Genomic DNA, 21849 nt, shown 5'->3' on the forward strand with positions numbered 1-21849 from the left:
ACCTATAACGGAAAGGTTTATTCTGGTTTCATGTCAGATATTGAGAAAAACATGCATATGTGTCTTTTTATATAGTGTACGTAAACTAAACTAGTTTCATCTGTACCTCTACAATGAAGATTTGAACTTTCAGAAAATCCTTTACTTTACAATTGAAGACCACATTAGCTCTTGTTTTCAGCCACTGAAGTCATTGCTGCTAAGTGTATAAGAGCATAAACAGCTGAACGGTCTGTGAGAGAGTGAATCTGGTGGCCCTTATTATTCATTCACAGTTTGGCTAATGTTCACTGCAAGCTTGTTAAGTTGCTGTACCGAAATGACAGTGTGGCATTCGCTTTAAAGGGACAGTGAGATGCACCCTGTGCGGTCACATACCCCTAGGGCCTACAGTATCAAGACTGTCGTAATTGTGACCTTGACACTGAAAAAGTGACCATAAAGAAGATCCCAGGAGGCAAGAAGTATTTGGCATTCATAATGCAAAAAATGAACACCCGGTGGATGAAATGAATAGTAATATATACTGTATATATTTTTAATAAGCTATCACTTACACAATTGCTGTACAAATGTCTGTGCCGTTTATTAGTATTTGTTATATTGAATCATAGCACTTCTATTGCTCCTATAGACCTCATTAGAGCTGGAGATTCCTGGAGCAAAAGAAGACTGAGGAGTAAGAAGCTGTGAGTCATGCAGCCATGATCTTTGTACCTTGGTTCCATCTTGGTTTCAGCTTGTACCTTCAACTCAATCCATGTCCTAGGTTACCACTGGTATAGGCATGCCATTACCTGATTTCATGTACTATGACACCCATCTGGTGGATGCTTCAGTACAAACTTCTACTCACAACATATACAGTATGCTAGGATATGCTCTCCTGTCTGCCTCCACCGCTTGGGACTGTAGTGTAAGCAGACGCCAGCAAAGACACTGAGCAAGGCTGGGCTGCTGTAGATGAGTCGCCCGCAGGGCTGTAGGGTACTCGGTACCGGGTCTGGTCGCAAGGGGAGTGTCACGGTAGCTGTGACCCGGTCCGTGGTTCTGGGCCTCAACGTTGAAAGGGAAAATGTTCAAAGTTTGTCGTGACCCACCAGTGGTGTTCGGTCAGTGGTGGGACCGACGCTGCGTTAAAGGGGTCCACTGGGGGATGTTGTGGCAGCACGGGTGTTACACTTCCCACAGGTGAAGCGGGGTCTCCAGGGGTCCTATGGTGTAAGGCGTGGATGGTATGTGCCGGTGAATAAATGGAGGAGACAAGTTGTAAGTCTTTACCTGGTTTACTGTAGATTGCTGGCCACAGTCAAGGGTACCAGGCACGGATGATGGTGGTCCGGCCGACTCAGAGGCAGTGGAGAGTTCCCTTGTCCCAGTAGAAGTCCGTGAGCCTTTCCTCCTTGCTGTTTTGTGAGGTCCCTGCTGATGCTCACTACATTCAACCCCTCAGGTTATCTTCTGCCCTGAAGCGGCAGCTCACACTTCTGCTGCACGGCCCACTGTCTGTTCTCACTGCTTTTCTTCCACTTTCTGCCAGGAGCTGCAGACTCCCACGTCTGCTTAACTGCACCTCTCTCTTACCAGCTCCGCCTAGCTGAGGTTTCTGACCAGCTACTTCCCTTCCAGGTACTCCACATGCAACCCTTCCAGGTTATCAGTCCTTTCCCAGAGGCTGCAGCTCCTTCGTGGCTGCCAGGCCTCTCACGTCTGCTCCAGACGTCCTTCCACTTCAGTGTCTCTTACTAACTGTTCTCCTTGGTCTCCTGGGACCAACTGCCTCACTCCTCCAGGTCAGGATATATAAAGCCTAGGGAAGCTCCCCTGAATCTAATCTGGGTGCTGAGCTCCCCCTCCTGACTTGGATTCAGAACGTGTTGCATGTGTGTGCCTTACCTGGTGAAGAGAACTCAATTGCCTCTGAGTATGACATTACGTTCACCAAAGGAAAAGCAACATCACTGCAGCCACCGGCCACCTGGGGTGCTGCATAGAATCGCTGCCAAGCTGTAGAGTCACGGCCGAGTTGCAAAGTCGCTCTTTGAGTTCATGCAGAACTCACTTGATATGAAACAACAAAGTGCTTAGTTTGGAAGTTGAGGGGGCTTCACACACTGAGCTCCTGACTATACTAAGTGTGCTCTGATGCCTCTTCTTTTGCAAGCAAAATAATATATTTCTGGCAATTAAACCTCTATCATCTATACTACAGGTGGGATTTTTATAGGGGCAAAATCCCCTACATACCTGTATGAATGATTTAATTAGCCTTTTGGGGGTGACAGACTCCCTTTAAGTGGTATGCTCCAATACTTTTGTCCATATAATGCATCTTTCATACATCTGTATACTGTTCATATGTCTTTTATCTGTTACTGTACTGTATTATGATTGATACTGTTGTGTATTTGAGCTGCTCTGATATTTAATGAATGTTATTAAAACTTTAAATGCTCTATGTGCTCCATTCCAGCGCAGTATGATAAATCTGTACTTTTGTTGCTTTAACCTTTTTTAGCATCTCAATATACAGTGTATACACAATTGTAATTTATTTTAGTTTTCTCAAGTTATTGAGATTGATAATATCACTTGTATTGCAGCAACTGCTGGGTTTGGATCATCACTTTTTAGCTTACTCCGGAGCACTCTAGCTGTTGTCATGTTATACAGCATCTGCAGCTATTCTATAAAGGTAAGTTTCAATTACTACCATCAAAATTTTATTTACTTTAAAAGGGTTATCCACTACTAGGACAACCCCTTCTTGAACTAAATATATGACCCTGATAAAATAAAAACCTATATTCCCCTCCCGTGCTAGCGCCGTTCCTGCGGTGTCAGCACTCGGGGTTCTTGAGCTTTTGTGCGATGTTGTGATATGTGGTGCTCAGCGCCCAATAAAATCTTCGCTGGCGTCACTGTCTCTTCCTTCTTACGGATTGAACATGAAGAGGAAGCAAGGGATCAGCTGCAGCCCAAACTTCCGCTTCATGTTCAATCTGTACAAAAGACGGAGACAGTGATGCCTGCGATGATTGGGCCCCGGGCACCACGTGTCACAACACCACACAAGAGCTTCTGCATGGCGAGTGCTGACACCACTGGAATGGCACTAGCATGGGAGGTGAGTATAGGTTTTTTTTTATCAGGGGCAAACATTTAGTTCAAGAAGAGAGTTTCCTAATAGTGTACAGCCGCTTTAAGATATAAGAGTACTGTATGTTCAAATGTGGCAGATTTGTCACTAACTGCAATACTACACAATTTTATTGATGTGGTAAAATGTGGTAAAATATCTGAACTGATTTTACAATCCTCAACATTTTTCCTTGTACGTTTGCTGTTTGTGTCTGATTTCATCATGTCCAGTCTACTGTAACATCAGCTGTGGAAACTCTCAGCTACTTCTGAATATATGACATGACAAAAAAAAAGTTTATACAGAAAAGGCCTAAATTATTCAAGCTGCAAACACCTAGAAGTATTAACCAAAATATTTTAATTTTTTTTAACCCCTTCATGACATTGCAAATTTCAGTGTTTTTTTTTTTTCATTTCTTTCCTCCCCTTCTTCCAAGAGGGCTCTCATACTGTATTGGGGGCTTTGAATTATATTATATTGTATGTGGGGACCTTACGCTGACTGTGGAATCTGTGAGGGACCTTATATTGCGTGTAATGGCCCTCATACTATCTAGCGGTCGGTGGGGGCCCTCAGAATTCATGTTTGGGGTTGTAGAGGACATCATATTGTGTATCTGACCTTCATACTTCATGGGAGCCTTTGAATGATGTTATACTGTGTGCGGTAGCCCTCACACAGACTGTGGGATCTATTGTGGACATCACATTGTCTGCAGGGGCCATCATGCTATTACCAATATAATACCATTTGTATGGGTTTCCATTTTCCTGTGTAGTGAACACATTAGGCTGGAGTCACACTTAAGGTATTTAATAAAAAAAAAATCGGTCCGATTTTGAAGGCCGAGAATCACACAAATGTTCCCTGAACAGTGATCTGTGTGTAATCCGCTTGCAATACGAGGATGCAATTTCCTCGCATCTAGTAACAGGGTGATATCTGTATGGCATCTGTATGCAATGCTATTTTAACATTAGCTTTTACATACAGCAGTTCTCTCTATGTAAAAGCTCATTTTAAAATCGCATTATAAAACACAACTGTAAACATAGTTTTAATACCAAATAATCTTCAAAACATATATATATATATATATATATATATATATATATATATATATATATATATATATATATATATATATATATAATCACTGCTCAAAAAAATAAAGGGAACACTAAAATCCCACATCCTAGATATCACTGAATAAAATAATCCAGTTGTAAATCTTGATTCATTACATAGTGGAATGTGTTGAGAGCAATAAAACCTAAATATTATCAATGTAAATCACAACTAATATCCCACGGGGGGTCTGGAGTTGGAATGATGCTCAAAATCAAAGTGGAAAATGAAGTTACAGGCTGATACAACTTCAGTGGAAATGCCTCAAGACAAGGAAATGATGCTCAATAGTGTGTGTGGCCTCTACGTGCCTGTATGACCTCCCTACAAGGCCTGGGCATGCTCCTGATGAGGTGACGGATGGTCTCCTGAGGGATCTCCCCCCGAGACCTGGACTAATGCATCTGCCACCTCCTGGACAGAGTGGTGCAACGTGACATTGGTGGATGGTGCGAGACATTGTGTCCCAGATGTGTTCAATCGGATCCAGGTCTGGGGAATGGGCGGGCCAGTTCATAGCTTCAATGCCTTCATCTTGCAGGAACTGCTGACACACTCCAGCCACATGAGGTCTGGCATTGTCCTGCATTAGGCGGAACCCAGGGCCAATCGCACCAGCATATGGTCTCACAAGAGGTCTGAGGATCTCATCTTGGTACCTAATGGCAGTCAGGCTACCTCTGGCGAGCACATGGAATGCCACCCCACACCATTACTGACCCACTGCCAAACCGGTCATGCTGAAGGTTGTTGCAGGCAGCAGATCGCTCTCCACAGTGTCTCCAGACTCTGTCATGTCTATCACATGTGCTCAGTGTGAACCTGCTTTCATCTGTGAAGTGCACAGGGTGCCAGTGGCAGAATTGCCAATCATGGTGTTCTGTGGCAAATGCCAAGCCTCCTGCATGGTGTTGGGCTGTGAGCACAACCCCCATCTGTGGTCATCGGGCACTCAGAACATCCTCATGGAGTCGGTTTCTAACCGGTTCTGCAGACAAATGCACATTTGTGGCCTGCTGGAGGCCATTTTGCAGGGCTCTGGCAGTGCTCATCCTGTTCTTCCTTGCACAAAGGCTGAGGTAGTGGTCCTGCTGCTGGGTTGCTGCCCTCCTATGGCCCCCTCCACGTCTCCCGGTGTACTGGCCTGTCTCCTGGTAGCGCCTCCAGCCTCTGGACACTACGCTGACAGACACAGCAAACCTTTTTGCCACAGCTCGCATTGATGTGCCATCCTGGATGAGTTGCACTACCTGAGCTACTTGTGTAGGTTGTAGAGTCCATCTCATGCTACCACCAGTGTGAAAGCACAACCAACATTCAAAAGTGACCAAAACATCAGCCAGAAAGCATTGGTACTGAGATGTGGTCTATGGTCCCCACCTGTAAAACCACTCCTTTATTGAGTGTGCCTTGATAATTGCCAATCATTTCCATCTGTTGTCTATTCCATTTGCACAACAGCATGTGAAATTCATTGTCAAACAGTGTTGCTTCCTAAGTGGACAGTTTGATTTCACAGAAGTTTGATTTACTTGGAGTTATATTCTGTTGTTTAAGTGTTCCCTTTATTTTTTTTGAGCAGTGTATATACGGTACAGACCAAAAGTTTGGACACACCTCATTTAAAGATTTTTCTGTATTTTCATGACTATGAAAATTGTACATTCATACTGAAGGCATCAAAACTATGAATTAACACATGTGGAATTATGTACTTAACAAAAAAGTGTGAAACAAGTGAAAATATGTCTTATATTCTAGGTTCTTCAAAGTAGCCACCTTTTGCTTTGATGACACCTTTGCACGCTCTTGGCATTCTCTTGATGAGGTTTAAGAGGTAGTCACCGGGAATGGTCTTCCAACAATCTTGAAGGAGTTCCCAGAGATGCTTAGCACTTGTTGGCCCTTTTGCCTTCACTCTGCGGTCCAGTTCACCCCAAACCATCTCGATTGGGTTCAGGTCTGGTGACTGTGGAGGCCAGGTCATCTGGCGTAGGACCCCATCACTCTCCTTCTTGGTCAAATAGCCCTTACACAGCCTGGAGGTGTGTTTGGGGTCATTGTCCTGTTGAAAAATAAATGATGGTCCAACTAAAAGCAAACCTATATATATATATATAAGCCTATTCTACGTGTATATATACTGTATATATTCTATCCTATTGTAAGCCGTCAGTGTGATTTTGCTGTACACCACATATGAATTGCCAGCTTTTCAAAGCACTGCCCCTTAGATTAACATTGGTCCGAGTGCTATGCGATTTTTTTCTCGCATAGCACTCGTCCGTATTCCTCTCTAGTGTGACTCCAGCCTTATACTGATCATTGATCTCCTCCCTCTGTTTGTTTTACAGATTTTAAAATGTTGGTGTCTTAAAGGGAACCTGTCACCCCCAAAATCAAGGGTGAGGTAAGCCCACCAGCATCAGGGGCTTATCTACAGCATTCTGGAATGCTGTAGATAAGCCCCCGATGTATCCTAAAAGATGAGAAAAAGAGGTTAGATTATACTCACCCAGGGGTGGTCCCGGTCCGGTCCGATGGGTGTCGTGGTCCGGTCCGGCGCCTCCTATCTTCATCAGATGACGTCCTCTTCTGGTCATCACGCTGCGGCTCCAGCGCAGATTGGAGCGCCAGCAGTAGGGCTATGGGGTACTCGGAGCCAGGTCCCTCGGTTCTCAGTGGGGATGTCACGGTGGCTGACCCGGTCCATGGCCCTAGGGACGTCCGTTGTAAATGGGGGAAAGGTTTTTAAAGGGATAATGTTCGTGACGCCACCTGTGGTATTCGGTCAGGGTGACCGACGCTGCTTAGGGGTCCTCTGGGGCTGATGTGACGGCAGCTAGATGGTATACCTTCCCACAGGTGAAATTTATCCCCAGGGCTTCCCAGAGTGTAGATGGTGGATGGTGCGAGGCGCAGTGAAGAACGAGGACACAAGTTTGCAGTCTCTTTACCTTTACTGAAGGCTTCAGCATCCCCAGTCCAGGGTACAGACCACAGGGTAGGCAGAGTCTGGCCGGTCTGAAGGCAAATCCAGAGTCCCCTTATCCAGGTGGAAATCAGTAGCCTTCCTGGAGTGCCCCCACACCGCCGCAGGGCCTAGGGGTACCCGGCACCGGGCCTCTGGGTCTCAGTCCTGGGGTTGTCACGGTGGCTAGACCCGGTCCGTGGCCCTGTCTGTCAGTGGGGGACGTCCGGTAGAATGAGTGACGGTGTAGCGGTGCAGTTGTGGGGTGCAGGTCGCGGTAAATAACGAGGACACCAGGTTGCAGTCTCTTTACCTCTTTACTGAAGATCTCTGGGTCCTCAGTCCGGAACACGGTTCACCAGGCTGCGCAAGTCCGGCCGGTCCAATGGCACCTCCAGAGTTCTCTTCACAGGTGGAAATCGGTGCCTTCCTACTAGCGCTAGGTGTTGTGGTCCTTCCCTGCTGTGCTTACGGAAAGTACCCCACAACTGTTGTGTCTGTTTCTGATGTTCCCTCACAACTCGATTAGATGATCTTCTGCTAATCCTCTGTCCCTCCCTGATGTTCTGGTTGGGACGGCACCCGTTTGACGGGTAGGCTCGGAGCTCTTCCGGGACCCTAGAGTCGCCCCTCTCCACAAGTTGCCCCCCAAGACTGCATAGGTGATATGTGTGCGACAGCCCACCTTAAACTGACTGTCCTGCCGCGGTTTGGAGTATTGCTTGAAGCTGAATATTATTCTACTCCCTCGGCGTTCCGGCCACCGGTAGTGCGCCTCAGTAGGATGTTGCTTCGGTCTTACAGCACGACTCCTACTGGTATTTCTCCTTTTGCGTGATCTCGTTTCTCACTCAGCACAATCTATCTCGCTTCTAATTCTTTCTTGGGGACTGCCGCTACCCGGAGCTGGCACGGTCCCGTAACGTTCTTTCTTGTTGCCAAGCCTCTGTCAGGATCCCACCCCTGACAGAGACCCTACTGTATCTTCCCCCACAACACCCTCTGCCACAAGGTGTTGCCTGGTTCCAACCCAGTCAGCTTTCTCATCTAACTTCCTGCCTGACCCCCAGTTTACCCACTATGGTGGGGAGTGGCCTAATGAATAGAACCCTTAGCTCCCCCCGGAGGCCCAGCTGTGAAATGTATTGGTGTCTGTGATACCTGATCAGATGAACTCCTTCAGTGCCATCAGACGCACCATGGCTCCCCATAGTGGCGGAGCCACAGTACTGCAATGACCAGGACTCTGGGGCGCTGCATTCCTCTAGTGCCTGAGTGTTGTAGTACCTCCCTGCTGAGCTTCTCGGTAAGGTCCTCACAACTGATGTTGGTGTTCTAGATGTTATTTCTCTCTTTCTGTCCCCCAGATGGTATGGATAGGACAAACCCATATGACTGATGGCCTGACACTTTTTACAGGGACTCTATCACGCCCCAGCCCCCACAAGTTGCCACCGTGCCTCCTGGGTATAAGGTCGGGCAGCCAACGTGGAATTAACTGTCCTGCCAGTCTCTGAAGCAAGGCTTGGAGATGATTGCTCCCTCGGTGTTCCGGCTACCGACTTCTGCGCCTCAGAAGGAGGCAGCCTTTTTCAGGGCAGAACTCCCTCTGGATTCCTCTCCTTGTGCTATGACTCCGTTTCTCACCTGCTACAATACAATTCTCTTTCGTGTCCTTCCTTAGGATGCTGCCGCACGTGGGGCAGGCGCAGCTCCGTGGCCTTCTGTCTAGGCCTCTGACAGGATCCCACCCCTGTCAGGGACCCCTCTGTCTGCAGCTCTGTGATGTTCCTCCTTCCCCTCTGGCTGCCTGACAGTGTGCTGCCTGGGTGAAGCCCAGTCAGTTTCTGCCTAACTTTCTATCCAGTCCACCAGTTTTACCTAATTGTGAGGAGTGCCCTAATAGATAGGAGCATAGCTCCCCCTGGTGGACTGGAGTGTCAAGTGTGGTGTATGGTTTGTGATACCTGGTAAAGTGATCTCCTTTATTGCCTTCAGACGTAATATCACTCCCCCTGGTGGAAGAATAACATTACTGCAACAACCAGGACTCTGGGGCGCTGCACAGGCGTACTTTGCCTGCCCTCTCTGACCTTTCCCGGCGCCTGCGCACTGCAGTACTTTGCTCTGAGGGCAGACAAAGTACGTCTGCGCTGGAGCCGCAGCGTGAAGACCAGAAGAGGAGGTCATCATAAGAAGATGGGAGGCCCCAGACCGGACCTCGACACCCGCTGGATCGTACTGCCCGCCCAGGTGAGTATAATATAACCTCTTTTTCTCATCTTTTAGGTTACATCGGGGGCTTATCTACAGCATTCCAGAATGCTGTAGATAAGACCCTGATGCCGGTGGGCTTAGCTGACCTTCGATTTTGGGGGTGACAGGTTCCCTTTAAATGTATTGAATTAATTGACATGTACAGGTGTGATAAAATATGTATACAGTAATTAATTTTCCTTGGCTGGGATATATGATAGGTGAATTGAAAACAGACTTGCTGGTGTGAATCATTTCTTGCATGGTTCTTTGTAGAAATACTGTATAAATCTGTGCTGTATTATAGAAGCAATATTGAAGTATTTTGGCTTATTTTATTAGGAAACATGGGATCAACATATTCCTCCAGTATTTTCTGCATTCTGTGGTCTTTTGATTGCACTTTCATATCATTTGAGCCGGCAAGGTAGTGACCCTTCAATTATAAAGTGAGTAAAGATTTCTGATATACGATTTCTCTGTACTAATATGTATAGGTATATATTATACTTTTTGTTAGCTTGAAAATGAAAGCAGTCACCTGAATCTTACTGCCTTTATCTTGTAAGGGGGTGTGCAGGCGGCTGGTTTGGGGCCTGCATTCCTGTACATGCCTACCTAATGAAACCGGGTGTGTTTTGTTTTTACTGTGTGACCTGTGTAATATATGATAGGTAACACTGTATAATATAATAATGGCTGACACTGTTCTGATATTTGTATGATAGGGACAAAAATAGGGACAGTCAGTGGCAGTGATAGGTCAGCATTGGTAAGGGTTATGGCAGTGTAGTTGCGGGTTAGACACACTGGAGGGCACTATAGAGTTAGATATTAGATTGAGATAAGAACTGGTTTCAGCCGGAGTTGTGAAAGTTGAAAAAGGGGGCGGGGCCAGTGTAGTGACAGGAAGAGTGCCTTCCTGAGGTAATTTCAATTAGTGGGGGAGCTAAAGCTGTGTGAGGAGAATTGTTCTAGAAGGAGTTGGGGCAGAGAGCTGAACAGAGCAACAGTGCAGAGTTGAGGGAGTGAGACTGAAGATTGAAGGAAGAAGGTCTGGAGATACTAGATCTTGGAGCACGTGGGAAGCGAGATAGCCTGCAAGAATCAGTCGCTAGTCTTTGGGTTGCCTCCCGTGACGTCCGGGACTTACAGTCCGAGAAGGATAGGCAGCGGTATCCTTTAGTTTCGCCCATGATGGGGAAAGTGGATGGGGAGCACTGTTGTGAAATTGGATTCTGGGCTCCCCCGGTGGCCACTTGTGGAATTTAACTTGTGTGCATCATCCCCTCTGTTCACCTGCTCCTATCAGGATGTGGGAGTCGCTATATAACCTTGCTCCTCTGTCAGTTTCATGCCGGTCAACAATGTAATCAGTAGCCTTTCTGTGCATGTTCCTGCTACTAGACAACTCCCAGCTAAGTTGGACTTTTGTCCTTGTGTGTTTTTGCATTTTGTTCCTGTTCACAGCTGCTGTTTCGTTACTGTGTCTGGAAAGCTCTTGTGAGCGGAAATTGCCACTCTGGTGTTATGAGTTAATGCTAGAGTCTTAAAGTAATTTCTGGATGGTGTTTTGATAGGGTTTTCTGCTGACCATGAAAGTGTTCTTTCTGTCTTCATGCTATCTAGTAAGCGGACCTCGATTTTGCTAAACCTATTTTCATACTACGTTTGTCATTTCATCTTAAATCACCGCCAATATATGTGGGGGCCTCTGTCTGCCTTTTGGGAAAATTTCTCTAGAGGTGAGCCAGGACTGTCTTTTCCTCTGCTAGGATTAGGTAGTTCTCCGGCTGGCGCTGGGCATCTAGGGATAAAAAAACGTAGGCATGCTACCCGGCCACTTCTAGTTGTGCGGCAGGTTTAGTTCATGGTCAGTATAGTTTCCATCTTCCAAGAGCTAGTTCTCATATATGCTGGGCTATGTTCTCTCGCCATTGAGAATCATGACAGTTTGACCGGCCCAAAAAAGGGTTAAATTACTGGCTGAGAAAGGAGAGAAAAAAGAAGTCTGCTACAATTTTTTTTTTTTTTTTTTTTTCCCTCTAGTTCTGAGTGTGCTCTTAATTGAATCACTTGCTAGTCTGCCTATACTGCAGCCTTCCTCTCTTCCTCTCCTTCTAATCCTTGAATGGCTCTGTGTTCACCTGTTTCAAATGGATCTTCAGAGTGTAGCTACAGGTTTGAATAATCTCGCCACAAAGGTACAAAATTTGCAAGATTTTGTTGTTCATGCACCTATGTCTGAGCCTAGAATTCCTTTGCCTGAATTCTTCTCGGGGAATAGATCTCACTTTCAAAATTTTAAAAATAATTGCAAATTGTTTTTGTCCCTGAAGTCTCGCTCTGCCGGAGACCCTGCACAGCAGGTCAGGATTGTAATTTCCTTGCTCCGGGGCGACCCTCAAGACTGGGCTTTTGCATTGGCACCAGGGGATCCTGCGTTGCTCAATGTGGATGCGTTTTTTCTGGCCTTGGGGTTGCTTTATGAGGAACCTCATTTAGAGCTTCAGGCGGAAAAGGCCTTGATGTCCTTGTCTCAGGGGCAAGATGAAGCTGAAATATACTGCCAAAAATTCCGCAAATGGTCTGTGCTTACTCAGTGGAATGAGTGCGCCCTGGCGGCGATTTTCAGAGAAGGTCTCTCTGATGCCATTAAGGATGTTATGGTGGGGTTCCCTGTGCCTGCGAGTCTGAATGAGTCCATGACGATGGCTATTCAGATCGATAGGCGTCTGCGGGAGCGCAAACCTGTGCACCATTTGGCGGTGTCTACTGAGAAAACGCCAGAAAATATGCAATGTGATAGAATTCTGTCCAGAAGCGAGCGGCAGAATTTTAGACGAAAAAATGGGTTGTGCTTCTATTGTGGTGATTCAACTCATGTTATATCAGCATGCTTTAAGCGTACTAAGAAGCCTGACAAGTCTGTTTCAATTAGCACTTTACAGTCTAAGTTTATTCTATCTGTGACCCTGATTTGTTCTTTGTCATCTATTACCGCGGACGCCTATGTCGACTCTGGCGCTGCTTTGAGTCTTATGGATTGGTCCTTTGCCAAACGCTGTGGGTATGATTTGGAGCCATTGGAGGCTCCGATACCTCTGAAAGGGATTGACTCCACCCCATTGGCTAGTAATAAACCACAATACTGGACACAAGTAACTATGCGTATTAATCCGGATCACCAGGAGATTATTCGCTTTCTGGTGCTGTATAATCTACATGATGTTTTGGTGCTGGGATTGCCATGGCTGCAATCTCATAACCCAGTCCTCGACTGGAGAGCTATGTCTGTGTTAAGCTGGGGATGTAAAGGAACTCATGGGGACGTACCTTTGGTTTCCATTTCATCATCTATTCCCTCTGAGATTCCTGAATTCTTGTCTGACTTTCGTGACGTTTTTGAAGAACCCAAGGTTGGTTCACTATCTCCGCACCGGGAGTGCGATTGTGCCATAGACTTGATCCCGGGTAGTAAATACCCTAAGGGTCGTTTATTTAATCTGTCTGTGCCTGAACACGCTGCTATGCGAGAATATATAAAGGAGTCCTTGGAAAAGGGACATATTCGTCCTTCGTCATCTCCCTTAGGAGCCAGTTTTTTCTTTGTGTCTAAGAAAGACGGCTCTTTGAGGCCGTGTATTGATTATCAACTTTTGAATAAAATCACGGTTAAATATCAATATCCGTTACCACTGCTTACTGATTTGTTTTCTCGTATAAAGGGGGCCAAGTGGTTCTCTAAGATTGATCTCCGTGGGGCGTATAATTTGGTGCGAATCAAGCAGGGGGATGAGTGGAAAACCGCATTTAATACGCCCGAGGGCCATTTTGAGTATTTGGTGATGCCTTTTGGTCTTTCAAATGCCCCTTCAGTCTTCCAGTCCTTTATGCATGACATTTTCCGCGATTATTTGGATAAATTTATGATTGTGTATCTGGATGATATTCTGATTTTTTCGGATGACTGGGACTCTCATGTCCAGCAGGTCAGGAGGGTTTTTCAGGTTTTGCGGTCTAATTCCTTGTGTGTGAAGGGTTCTAAGTGTGTTTTTGGGGTTCAGAAGATTTCCTTCTTGGGATACATTTTTTCCCCCTCTTCCATCGAGATGGATCCTGTCAAGGTTCAGGCTATTGGTGATTGGACGCAACCCTCTTCTCTTAAGAGTCTTCAGAAATTTTTGGGCTTTGCTAACTTTTATCGTCGATTTATTGCTGGTTTTTCTGATGTTGTAAAACCATTGACTGATTTGACTAAGAAGGGTGCTGATGTTGCTGATTGGTCCCCTGATGCTGTGGAGGCCTTTCGGGAGCTCAAGCGCCGCTTTTCTTCCGCCCCAGTGTTGCGTCAGCCTGATGTTGCTCTTCCTTTTCAGGTTGAGGTCGACGCTTCTGAAATCGGAGCTGGGGCGGTGTTGTCGCAGAGAAGTTCCGACTGCTCCGTGATGAGACCTTGTGCTTTTTTTTCCCGTAAATTTTCGCCCGCCGAGCGGAATTATGATATTGGGAATCGGGAGCTTTTGGCCATGAAGTGGGCTTTTGAGGAGTGGCGTCACTGGCTTGAGGGGGCCAGACATCAGGTGGTGGTATTGACTGACCACAAAAATTTAATTTACCTTGAGTCTGCCAGGCGCCTGAATCCTAGACAAGCGCGCTGGTCGTTGTTTTTCTCTCGGTTTAATTTTGTGGTGTCTTACCTACCGGGTTCTAAGAATGTTAAGGCGGATGCCCTTTCTAGGAGTTTTGAGCCTGACTCCCCTGGTAATTCTGAGCCCACAGGTATCCTTAAAGATGGAGTGATATTGTCTGCCGTTTCTCCAGACCTGCGGCGGGCCTTGCAGGAGTTTCAGGCGGATAGACCTGATCGTTGCCCACCTGGTAGACTGTTTGTTCCTGATGATTGGACCAGTAGAGTCATCTCTGAGGTTCATTCTTCTGCGTTGGCAGGTCATCCTGGAATCTTTGGTACCAGGGATTTGGTGGCAAGGTCCTTCTGGTGGCCTTCCCTGTCACGAGATGTGCGAGGCTTTGTGCAGTCTTGTGACGTTTGTGCTCGGGCCAAGCCTTGTTGTTCTCGGGCTAGTGGATTGTTGTTACCCTTGCCTATCCCGAAGAGGCCTTGGACGCACATCTCGATGGATTTTATTTCGGATCTGCCTGTTTCTCAGAAGATGTCTGTCATCTGGGTGGTGTGTGACCGTTTCTCTAAGATGGTCCATCTGGTTCCCTTGCCTAAGTTGCCTTCTTCTTCCGAGTTGGTTCCTCTGTTTTTTCAAAATGTTGTTCGTTTGCATGGTATTCCGGAGAATATCGTTTCTGACAGAGGGACCCAATTCGTGTCTAGATTTTGGCGGGCATTCTGTGCTAGGATGGGCATAGATTTGTCTTTTTCGTCTGCTTTCCATCCTCAGACTAATGGCCAGACCGAGCGGACTAATCAGACCTTGGAGACATATTTGAGGTGTTTTGTGTCTGCGGATCAGGATGATTGGGTTGCTTTTTTGCCTTTGGCGGAGTTCGCCCTCAATAATCGGGCCAGCTCTGCCACCTTGGTGTCCCCGTTTTTCTGTAATTCGGGGTTTCATCCTCGATTTTCCTCCGGTCAAGTGGAATCTTCGGATTGTCCTGGAGTGGATGCTGTGGTGGAGAGGTTGCATCAGATTTGGGGGCAGGTGGTGGACAATTTGAAGTTGTCCCAGGAGAAGACTCAGCTTTTTGCCAACCGCCGTCGTCGTGTTGGTCCTCGGCTTTGTGTTGGGGACTTGGTGTGGTTGTCTTCTCGTTTTGTCCCTATGAGGGTTTCTTCTCCTAAGTTTAAGCCTCGGTTCATCGGCCCGTACAAGATATTGGAGATTCTTAACCCTGTGTCCTTCCGTTTGGACCTCCCTGCATCCTTTTTGATTCATAATGTTTTTCATCGGTCATTGTTGCGCAGGTATGAGGTACCAGCTGTGCCTTCCGTTGAGCCTCCTGCTCCGGTGTTGGTTGAGGGTGAGTTGGAGTACGTTGTGGAAAAGATCTTGGACTCTCGTGTTTCCAGACGGAAACTCCAGTATCTGGTCAAATGGAAGGGATACGGTCAGGAGGATAATTCTTGGGTCACTGCCTCTGATGTTCATGCATCCGATCTTGTCCGTGCCTTTCATAGGGCTCATCCTGATCGCCCTGGTGGTTCTGGTGAGGGTTCGGTGCCCCCTCCTTGAGGGGGGGTACTGTTGTGAAATTGGATTCTGGGCTCCCCCGGTGGCCACTTGTGGAATTTAACTTGTGTGCATCATCCCCTCTGTTCACCTGCTCCTATCAGGATGTGGGAGTCGCTATATAACCTTGCTCCTCTGTCAGTTTCATGCCGGTCAACAATGTAATCAGTAGCCTTTCTGTGCATGTTCCTGCTACTAGACAACTCCCAGCTAAGTTGGACTTTTGTCCTTGTGTGTTTTTGCATTTTGTTCCTGTTCACAGCTGCTGTTTCGTTACTGTGTCTGGAAAGCTCTTGTGAGCGGAAATTGCCACTCTGGTGTTATGAGTTAATGCTAGAGTCTTAAAGTAATTTCTGGATGGTGTTTTGATAGGGTTTTCTGCTGACCATGAAAGTGCCCTTTCTGTCTTCATGCTATCTAGTAAGCGGACCTCGATTTTGCTAAACCTATTTTCATACTACGTTTGTCATTTCATCTTAAATCACCGCCAATATATGTGGGGGCCTCTGTCTGCCTTTTGGGAAAATTTCTCTAGAGGTGAGCCAGGACTGTCTTTTCCTCTGCTAGGATTAGGTAGTTCTCTGGCTGGTGCTGGGCATCTAGGGATAAAAAAACGTAGGCATGCTACCCGGCCACTTCTAGTTGTGCGGCAGGTTTAGTTCATGGTCAGTATAGTTTCCATCTTCCAAGAGCTAGTTCTCATATATGCTGGGCTATGTTCTCTCGCCATTGAGAATCATGACAGAGCACCCAGTATCAGCTAGCTGGATGGTTCAGGGAACTACGGGCCTGGAAACCATGGTGCAGGAAGATAGGCTGAAGGAGCAGACCAGGGAAAGCGCAGGAGATGGAGTTCCTATGTATTGTGAAAATGGATGCACTGTAACTGTCATGAAAAAGCATGAGTTCAGTAAAGTTTCATTGAAAAAGAACAAGGACTCTGATTATATTTGTGTGTGTCTGAAATAGACTGGAGCTCTGTATGCTGAAGAGATCCCTGACCCCCAGGTGGGTGAAGTACATGACACACACAACACACCACAAAATGGACATTATTTTATTAATGCAGCAGGGCGCCGGGGTGTGAGGGAAATACAGAAGCCCCTCGCCATGACTACCACCCTGGCCCCCTTTACAAAGTTTCGTAGTCGGCAGGATCAATATTCCTCGCATACAGAAAATGGAGAAACCCCTGAAATGGCAAAGATGGTGGCCATGAGTAACTTTAAAATGGTGGGTGATGGCGCAGGAGCTGGAGATAGATTTGTCCATTGTGGGTGTTCTAAACTGAAAAGGACGTGAAAATTCGTCTGGTGGGGAGGGTGCCTTGTGCCTAGGCCACACCTCCTGGTGAGCGCTGCCTGCCCAACGTGGGTGCACAAAAAGAAGAAATCCCCCTCCCACAGCGGACTCCTGAAGAGAAGGAGGAGTCCGATGGTGGAGAGGAGGAGCGACCGGAACCGGCACCGCCTGTAAAAATTATAGGGGATAACTCAGGAGACTCTTTGCGTGGAACAAGACAACTACAGGACACAGTTTTATAAGTGGTAAAGTCTATATTATCACACGGTGATTGAAACAGGTGCAGAGAGAAACTCAAGTCCACAACACTTGGTGCAAATATCAAATGCAGCTCAGCAGTCTATAGGAAACTTCAGAGGAAAATGCAATCACGCATAAAATCTATGAAGTACAATTATTCTTGAGGATACTTGACACGAATAAGTCCTTGCTTAGTCCAAAACACAGATAGATATGCTTATAAGGCAGTTCAAATAATATCTTGGCTCAACCAGGGAGGTCTGGGTAATAGTCTCAGGTTCTTGCAAAGCAGAAACAGCTTACATGTCCAGCAAATGCAGATGGAAGCAAACATGAGCAGCAGATGAAGGAGGATTACTGGAACTGGTGTATGCAGCAGGAACTCAGAGCAGAGTAGCAGGATAACCCCACAGGTTCACAGGAGCAGGTATATAGCCAGGGAATCACCAGAGATCAGGAGCTGGATGCAAGGCAGAATACTCTAGCACAGACTAAAGGCTGGGGTGGAGTTTTATAACAGGAAGACACAGTGCACATGAGACCAAAGACGCCAACTTGGAAAAGGGCAGTAATGCGCAAAAAGGTAATAAAAAAATGTTCAGAGTCCTGACACTGCCCTGGCCCGGGAAGGGCCAGGAAGAAGAAACCCACATGACGTGCTGGACGGTGCCAGGATGGGAGACTGAAGGCCAGGCAAGAGAGGAGCAAGATGGCACCCAGAAGGAAGAGGCTGACATGGAAGAGGGTTCTGGTGCATTACAGACTACGATCTCAGAGGCTGTGATGGAGGAGGTGACGCTCAGTCCATCTGACCAGCAAAGAGTCGCTGTGATGGAGGAGGACACTGATGATCATGGAGCGGCAGCTGCTGAACCTCCGGTGAGTGTCTCTCATCCCTGCACCCCGGAGCCCACTTTCGCGGGCCTTAGACTCTGAGTCCTGTGTCCCCACTCCCGAAGCCCCGGCTGTGTGGATGTTTGCCTACGCGATCCCCCGCCCCCAGGCTATTCATGCCATACCCCTGTCTCCCGGTCCCTCACCTCAGCAGCGGCAGGCAGAGGGCCCGTTTACATCCTCCGGGCAAGCAGCCTGGGTGGCAGGGAGGATACCAGAGTCTAATGGAGCATGGGCGCGGATCCCTGTGGATTATGAACGGGAACGGAGGGGAAGTGGAGCATCAGGTGTGAGTGGACACTCCTCCGGTACCCCCTTTGATGATAATTGGGGACAGTGACTGTAACTGCACCCAAGATCAGAAAGTTGTGCTAGTTGCACCACATGTGAAAAACTGGGACTGTTCCGCGTTCCTGAGGGCTAGAGCCCTGTAATGCTGAGAGGGACTTTTCTGTATTCCGTGGGCAGGAGCCCAGAAGTCATTGCGGTGAGAATGACTGCAGTTTAAAAGTTGTTTTGAATTGTTTTCCCCCTCAAAGTTTTGTTGCACCCCTTCTGTTTGATTGCAGGACTCAGACCTTGTGAAGAGATGGTGCCCTCTGGACTGTTAGGCTAAGTTCACACGTAGCAGAATTGCCGCGGAAATATCCGCGGCAATTCTGCGCCTCCTGCCGCGGGTATATCGCATGCAGAATTTGCATGCATATACCCGCAGAAAACTAGCGTTTTGCAAGCATAATTAGCTTGCAGAATGCTAGCGTTTTCCAAGCGATCTGTAGCATCGCTTGGAAAACTGTTTGACAGGTTGGTCACACTTGTCAAACATAGTGTTTGACAAGTGTGACCAACTTTTTACTATAGATGCAGCCTATGCAGCATCTATAGTAAAAGATCTAATGTTAAAAATAATAAAAAAAAGAAAAAAAAAAGGTTATACTCACCTCAGCGGCTTCCGTTCCTAATGCTGTGTTCAGGACCTTCCATTGACGTAGCGGTCACGTGACCCGCGGTCATGTGACCGCGACGTCATCGCAGGTCCTTCACACACACCTCGGAAGCCGCTGAGAAGGTCGGGCCGCCAGAAGGTGAGTATATCGCTATTTTTTATTTTAATTCTTTTTTTTTTAACACTTATATGGTGCCCAGTCCGTGGAGGAGAGTCTCCTCTCCTCCACCCTGGGTACCAACCGCACTTGATCTGCTTACTTCCCGCATGGTGTGCACAGCCCCGTGCGGGAAGGAAGCAGGTCAATGCACTCCTATGTGTGCAGAATCGCCGCGATTCCGCAATTTTAATGAACATGCTGCGTTTTTTTCTGGATTGCGATTTCGCTCAGGAAAAAAATGTAGCATGTGCACAAAAAATGCGGATTGCATTCTGTTACATAGGATGCTTAATGTTAGCGTTTTTTCCGCGGTTTTATAGCGTTTTTATAGCGAAAAACCGCGAAAAAAATGCAAAAAATCTGCTACGTGTGCACACAGCCTTACTGAACTGTGTGTGGCTGATCTGGGGACTGTGATAAGATCTGTGAAATGTCCTTGTTCAATCTGAATTTTGTTTGCAGGAAGTAAACTGAGCAGCACACATGTGTCAAAGGGACCGTGGTCTGGAAATAGGAGAGAGGGGGGAAAACATATGCAGGATGACCTGATGAGTGTGCCAGGTCAGAGAGAATGGACTGCATGCTACTGGATTGTTGGAGTTGTAGTAAATTGGTCACGTGGGCCATGATGTTAGTGTGGACACATGAGACAGGCAAAAGGACTGGTCAATGCACCTGGATGGTCCTGTGGTTAACTGTCTGTGTGTGCGGGTCCCCTCTGGAGAGGGACCGGGTTCAATTGGACCCATTGTGCGTAAGAGGACATTCAAGTCAGTTAAGGACTGGTCAGTGAACCAGTGAACCCTTATCTCTAGCTTGGTAGGCATATCCCACTTATCCCTATCCTGGTTGATCCTTTGTTTGAATTTTATATGGTATTATTGATGCACATAGCTATTTACCCCCATTTTGATGACATGCACGGTCACTTTAATAAATCTCTTATCCCTCCAACTCGTTACCAGTGTGATTACATTTTCACAATGTTCACCTTTTCTGTAATGATTGCATGGTACGATTTGTGCAGTTTGTACATATCACTTCTCTTATAATTCTAGTTCACTGGACACTGTCACTTTAATATAATGAACTTGACAATTGTCTTTTATTTTACACTTTCATTATTTGGATACATACCATATACTAATTATGATTTTTACAGTATCACTGTATTGGTTTATTTAGTGACACTTGCTTTTAAGCGTATCCAGGAACAATCACTGTAAGATATATGTATGTTTATTAATATATATTAATATAAGCACCTCATAGAAAATGGTTTGTCTTTCTTTAGTAGCTAGCACAGTGTCAGCCACAGGCTTCCTGCAGCTGCTGGCGTTCACGTGTCCCCGTTACTAAGGGGAATGAATATTCACCGCATTTCATGCTTATGGAAGTGGAGTGCAGTGAATATTTATTTCTCTTAAGTAGCAGGGACATGTGAAAGCCGGCAGCTGCAGGAAGTCTGCGGCTCACACTGTGCTAGCTACTAAAAAGCGAGCAATGAATACTCACTGCCCTCCATGCACATAGTCCCGGTGTGGAGAGTGGTGAGTATTCGGCAGCTGTCCTTCAGCTTGTAAGCAGCACATGACATCCCTGCCATGCGCTGCTTACAAGCATAAAGCAGCTGCTGGCGTCGGAACAAGACGCTGCAAGGGAACGTATGAAGGAAAGGTAATGGTTTGGGGTTTTTTAATGTTTTTCTGATTGGGTCATGCATGCCAGGATGAGGATGGGTGCCATGGGTGTGGAATGCAGTGAATATTCATTTCTTTTTAGCAGTGGGCATAGGAGTTAGCTGCAGCAGCTTACTCCTGCCTCTGTGACCCGCTGCTCTGCTGCTGCCGCTCCCCACCCTTCCCAACACAGCCAGGGCTGGTACATCCAGACTATGAGATGCACCCCCCATTTTACTCCACATTTTTGGAGAAAATAAGTGCATCTTGTAGTCCGAAAAATACGGTAATTAACCTTCACATGTGTATGGATATAAAACCAAGGAAAAAGACACCAAAGCGAATATACAAATACAACACAACACAATATATAAATAAAAAACAATGAGAAAAAAACCTGAAACACAACGATCATTCCATTAATAATACAAAATTATATCAGACCTTTTGTTGAGCCCCATAGGAGACATAGTAATTAACATTAGAATCCAGTACGTTTCTCTGTTGAGCAGTGGTCTTTTTGTCACTCCCCCCCAGAAAAGCCTGTTAACACTCTTGATGGCACAGAATAAAATGTGAGGTAAATCACTCGCATGTGTCTGTAAAAAGTGCCTGGACAAATTAGACGGATTTGATGCATTGGGATCAGAAGCTTCTCTGACATGCTCTCTGATTCTTAGTTTTAACTTGCTAGTGATATTCCTTCATAGGAAATGTCCATAAATCACAGTGTGCACAATAAACAACATACATATTGTTGCAATTCAGGAATTGTTTTAATTTATACTCACTATTATTAATAGTGTCAAAAATTACAATGCCAATTCATGCCACTCTAGGAATACCCGTAGGTGAATTGACCCTTGCATGTATGAATTGTACTGAAAAGGTTTCTCATCAGGAGGAAATATCCATATGTTCAAGA

The 21849-nt window shown here is 46.4% G+C and overlaps 1 protein-coding gene across 2 annotated transcripts in view; it reads left to right on the forward strand.

The window, feature by feature from the left end:
- Nucleotides 1-21849, forward strand: part of LOC143804781 (pecanex-like protein 2) — a 1087275-nt gene that overhangs the window by 527183 nt on the left and 538243 nt on the right. For both annotated transcript variants that reach the window (XM_077283212.1, XM_077283213.1), the window contains exons 14-15: nt 2604-2695; nt 9843-9949. In XM_077283212.1, the coding sequence (XP_077139327.1) occupies nt 2604-2695; nt 9843-9949 (199 nt within the window). The remainder of the gene's footprint in view (nt 1-2603; nt 2696-9842; nt 9950-21849) is intronic.

Source organism: Ranitomeya variabilis, chromosome 2, assembly GCF_051348905.1.
Source record: "Ranitomeya variabilis isolate aRanVar5 chromosome 2, aRanVar5.hap1, whole genome shotgun sequence".
Classification (NCBI taxonomy): Eukaryota; Metazoa; Chordata; class Amphibia; order Anura; family Dendrobatidae; genus Ranitomeya; species Ranitomeya variabilis.